This window comes from Cibotium barometz, chromosome 32 (assembly GCF_041138505.1).
Source record: "Cibotium barometz isolate CiBa-2024 chromosome 32, ASM4113850v1, whole genome shotgun sequence".
Taxonomy (NCBI): domain Eukaryota; kingdom Viridiplantae; phylum Streptophyta; class Polypodiopsida; order Cyatheales; family Cibotiaceae; genus Cibotium; species Cibotium barometz.
Window position 1 is genome coordinate 29678904 of NC_141077.1, and position 5620 is coordinate 29684523.

The following is a 5620-nucleotide window of genomic DNA, read 5'->3' on the forward strand; positions in this document are numbered from 1 at the left end:
CTCCACCTTCCTACATGTATTAGTCCTACATGAATTAGAATCATAGTATGGTTGGGTGTTTGAATCGCCAAAGAACCTTTGGGGTTAACGTCCAATCGTAGACTACTTTTTTGGGACTCATCAGTTAAACTCGACTCAAAGGTGAGAATAGAATGCTCCATTATATTAACAAGATCAAAAGTACAAAGATAGCTTTTGAAATTCATAGAGATATTCTAATAGAGTACACTCTTAGAATGACATTCATCAACCTTCAATAACCACTTCAAAACTAAAAAAGAACCTCTTAGAATGATAGGCCATGCCTTTATGCAGATTTTATAATGACATGTAACATTAACCACTTGGTTCTGATGCACATTTTTTGGATTGGCCCTTCTGATGTTCTTGGGCTCTCGTCATTTGGCCTATTGATTCATTCTTGCATTACTTCACTTGGATGTTTTAGAAGTCCCTCACTTGTCCTAGTCCGAGATCAACAGTTGTGCTGCTTTGATCACTAACAACATCCCACAATGGTAATTCAGCACAAGTCCTTGCCATCTATAGACACATCTCATTTGTCTCAAGCTAATAATATAATTAGTCTCAAAAGAAAAAGAAAGCTTTGATGGGATTTCCAAGTTAAAGCTTTATCTTCATGCTTCTTTTCCGATGAGTAAGACATTAGTGAACCGCAACTAATAAACAAATACAAAGACATCAAAGAATTCCTTTTCAAAAACCTGCCAAGTCTCAGGAGTTTTAGTGAGTGAGCTGACGTGCTGACAAGTCCCATAGTGCCTGGACTCCCAAAAATGAGTATTTGGTCGTGTCACGCCTAATTTGCCAAGGTCTTATCTTAAGGGAGTTGATAAGTCTCCCTTGGTGTGAGGAGAGAGATGAAATTAGTGACAATCCTTATTGAAGTTTTACGGTCGTATAACAACAAAATCAAGGGATCTCACTCTCTCTCTCTCACTCTCTCACACACACACACACACACACACACACTGACGCGAGCCACGCTGTATATGTCAAAACGATGCTACCGTGCGCAGCATGTTAGCAGGAGGAGAAGTGAGGATGCTGCAGGCGGCGGCTCCTCCTGTGATCACCCAAGTAGGCTTCCCTGAATGCGGGCTCGCTGTCACCCTACCCCGCCCGCAGCTATTGCTCAATTCTGGTGCATGCAACAAGGAATGTGAGGTCTTGAATCCCCAGACTTCCGTGCTGCACAAAATTTCTGCTTCTTCTCTAGGTTAGTTATTTCTCTTTTCTGGAGGGGGGAGAGAGGGGGGTCCATACATACATTGCATGGATGTGCACCATCAATCAACATCTGTGCGTATATCTATTATATACACCTGATTCTTACTATATTGATGACAAAACCAATTCTATGATGCACCTGATAGTATTCATGATCAATCAACATTTGTGCGCATATGTATTTTGTGAACCTGATTGTATATATGTTTCTTTGAGATGATACTCACATATTGATGACAGTATGTATTCGACAATGGAAATTATGTATGTATGTATGTATCGGTATAGATACATATGTTGATGCAAATTGAGTTTATGATGGCGATGTGCATGTAAATATACATGTCTGAATGTAAGCGTATGCTTGTACACATGTGTAATGATGATGATGGAAATATGCCTTCTCTTCTCTCAGTTTTGAACAATAGAGCTTGTGCTCCTGCTTGCAGATAGTGAGTCAGGCTATTGTGCAGATAGCTCATGGCAGGAGCATTTGATTGAGCCTTATCACCATTGCAACTGTATACCCAACACAGTAAGTGCTCAATCATCAAATGGTGACAGTGCCTCCGACCTCGAGCTGCAGAATTTCTTCACATATTTGCAGAATTTTGATTGGTTAGAGTTTGATGACATTGGGTCGTCTTATGACAGGTCATTTCCAAGTTTTCAGTCCTTGAGCAAGTAAGTAGTGAGACCGAGTTGGAACTACCTATCCCATTTTGGCTGGAAGGCATACTTCAAAGGACAGAAAGAAGCCATAGGGGCCAAGCCTCTGATGGTCATGTAGAGCATGGCGACAACACATGCGTGAACTTAGAAGATTATGGTCTACATTCAGAGGAGCCACCATTCTGTGACCACATATGCAAGGCACCCTTTAGAGGGCAATTACAAGTGTATGCATCCACTCATCTAGAGGCACTAAGCTTAGAGGAGGCAATCGGTTTTTTTAATCAGACGCCCAACCTTCCTCCAATTGAAAGCTTAATATCCACTTTGCAAAAGTGCAGGAGAAAGAAAAGTTCATCATATGCTAAGCATCTGCATGCTCTCATTTGCAATCATGGGCTGGAAGTGCATGATGCAGTTGGAAACTACATTGTGCCCATGTTCGTGGAATGTGGACATGTGTCTCATGCCCAGCTGGTTTTTGACAAGTTGGCTCAGCCAAATGAGCATTCATGGACTTCTCTCATCTTTGGATATATTCAGCATGGACAATTGCTGCATGCTTTGAACTTTTATGAGAAAATGCAAGATGATAGCACACAAGCTAGCAGCCACACACTTGTGGCCCTACTGAAAGCTTGTGCCATGCTGAAAGATGTGGGTAGAGGCAGAGAGATTCATATTGAGATCGTGCAAAAGGGTTTTGAAAAGAACCTTCCTGTAGGCAACACTCTGGTGGGCTTGTATGCCAAATGCGGCTTACTTGCAGAGGCAGAGGAAGTCTTCGTGAAACTGCCAGTTCGTAGCGTTGTAACATGGACTGCACTTATCACAGGATATGCAGAATGTGGATCTGGTCAGGAAGCACTTACATGCTATGAACGAATGAAGCTAGAGGGCATCCCTCCAAATGCTATCACGTTTACATCTGCTCTGAAAGCTTGTGGCAACATACCAGATCTAGGCAAGGGTCAAGAAATACACACAGAGATTGCAGAAAATGGACTTGAAAGAGACCACCTTCTTGGCAACAGTTTGATCAACATGTATGCCAAATGTGGCTCACTTGTAGATGCACACGAAGTCTTTAGCAAGTTTTCAGTTCAGGATGCCATGATGTGGACTGCACTCATCGCAGCATATGCTGAGCATGGACTTGGCAAAGAAGCACTAAAGTGTTTTGAACTCATGCAGCGGGAGGGTTTCTCACCAGATTCTGTTACGTTTTCATGTGCCTTGAAAGCTTGTTACAGCACTGAAGCCATAGACAGTGGCCAAGAAATACATATGGAAATTGTACAGAATGGGTTTGAGGGAGAGATTTCTGTTGCCAGCAGTTTGATTGGCATTTATGTCAAGTGGGGCTTGCTATCAGAGGCACAGGAAATCTTTGATGAGCTTCCCGTTCAGGATGTTCTATTATGGACTGCTCTAATTTCAGGTTATAGTGAGCACGGACCTTGCCAGCAAGCGCTGAAATGCTTTGAACAGATGCAACTAGAAGGAATCCCACCGAACGCTGTTACATTTAGCTGCGTTTTGAAAGGTTGTGGTAACATAGGAGCACTAGAGACAGGCCAACAAATACACAAGGAGATCTCACAGGAGTTTGGAAGTGACTTTCCTGGTGGCAACGCTTTAGTCGGCATGTATGCGAAATGCGGTTCACTTTCAGAGGCTCTGGAAGTGTTTGAGAAGCTCCCAGTTCAAGATGTTGTGTCATGGACTGCATTGATTTCCGGATATGCTGATCATGGACCTGTCCAAGAAGCAATGAGATATTATGACCGGATGCAACAAGAAGGCATCTTGCCAGATGCTGTCACGTTTGCTTGTGTCTTGAAAGCTTGTGGCAATATAGGAGCAATAGAGAAGGGCAAAGAAGTACACAAAATGATTGCACGAGCTGGTTTTGATACAGATCCTTCTGTTAACAATTGTTTGATAAGCATGTATGCAAAATGTGGATTACTTTCAGAGGCATGTAATGTCTTTAATAAGATGCCAGTTCAGGATGTCGTGGCATGGAGTTCAATGGTTAAAGGGTATGGCATGAATCATGAGGGTAAGATGGTGGCACAGTGTTTTGAGCACATGCAAGAGCAAGGTGTGAAGCCAAATGCTATTACTTTCATGTGCCTTCTTGCTGCATGTAGCCACGCTAGCCTGTTATCTAAAGGTCAGGAGTACTTCAAGGCGATGATCCAAGAGTTTGGAATCGCACCAACATTAGAACACTATGCTTCCATGATTGATCTTCTTGCAAGGTCGGGGTGTTTGTTTGAGGCCGAGAAGTTCCTTGAAATGCTGCATCCTCCTTCAGAAGAAATGTGGGGAGCTTTGCTCAGTGCCTGCAGAGTTTATGGGGAAGTAGAACTAGGACTAAGATGCTTTCAAGAGCTTATCCAGATAAACCCAGAAGATGCCTCCTGGTATGTACTCATGGCCGATATATACATGAATGCTGGCAAATGGGTTGATGCACATGGAGTAGAAGAGTTGAGGATACATGCAGGGGCAAAGAAGAAACCTGCAGTGGCTTCAATAGAGGTGAACATGAGAGTGCATGAGTTTATAGTGGGTGAAGACCAGAGCAATGAAGTTTTAACAATGCTTAATACATTGGCTTCACAAACGGAAGAGGAAGGGCATGTGCCAGATCAAGATCTAGTCTTACGATCAGTTTCTGACAAAAAGAAACAAGTGTCATTATGTGAACATGCAGAGAGACTAGCTATAGCTTTTGGCCTTCTCAATACACCACAAGGTGAAACATTGCGCGTGACTAAAAATCTGAGGATGTGCAATGATTGTCACCATGCAGTTAAGATTATATCGCGAGTTAAAAGACGGGAGATTATTATCCGAGACAAATGCTGCATCCATCACTTCAAAAGTGGTTTATGTTCATGTGGGGACATGTTTTAATGTATGTACATTCACACTATGGGATAGCTTATACAGAAGACACACGAGAGTTTTGTTGGAGTGGAGACAAAGGTAGTAACACACACACATATGCAGCAAGCAAGTATAGATAGAAAGAAGCACAACACTCAAAGTAGATTGATGAGAATGAGTGATGTACAAGTGAAATGACATGATAAGGTCATTTACACACTTAACACACGCTCGAGAGAAAAAAGTGTCCCGGCCCATTAGTAGTCACCATATAAATGTCTGCAACTCCCTTCTTTAGTGATGATGTGAACATGTACAGAGATATGTGATTGATCATTCCTCAAATGGCAATAAGCCCAAAGCTTTGCGAAAATCTTCAAACTTCTCTCGTAAGAGAGCCTTTCCAAACATATCTACCACATTGTCATGTGCAAAGACATAAGCAAGGCTAATCTCTCTTGCAATGAGTCTCTTCGTAACATAATGATAATGATAATGCGAGCATGGAACACTAGGTTTCTCAGCCAATATACTTTGGATGTTAGTAAAGATAGGGATGAGGGATTTCTGTCCAAAATCAAGATTTGCCAAAAGACATTTGAGCTCTCCAAAGTCACTGTAAAGGCTGCCTTCAACTTCAACTTCAACTCAAAGTAGCCACCGTTGACTGCTTCTTTCTGAGCCATGATATACATGAATTACCAAGATGAAAGCAAAAGCCACTAGTGGAACTCGCATGTCATAGCATCCAGTCCAATTGGGATCATTGAAAGCATTCAGCTGAATATCATCCCGC

At 42.2% G+C, this 5620-nt stretch overlaps 1 protein-coding gene across 1 annotated transcript; it reads left to right on the forward strand.

The window, feature by feature from the left end:
* Nucleotides 1-866: 866 nt before the first annotated feature.
* LOC147620064 (pentatricopeptide repeat-containing protein At2g03880, mitochondrial-like) lies at nt 867-5401 on the forward strand. The gene is made up of 3 exons (XM_086772219.1): nt 867-1240; nt 1701-1786; nt 1906-5401. The coding sequence occupies exons 1-3, from the start codon at nt 1042-1044 to the stop codon at nt 4849-4851; spliced, it is 3231 nt and encodes a 1076-aa protein (XP_086628345.1). The 5' UTR covers nt 867-1041; the 3' UTR covers nt 4852-5401.
* Nucleotides 5402-5620: the final 219 nt, after the last annotated feature.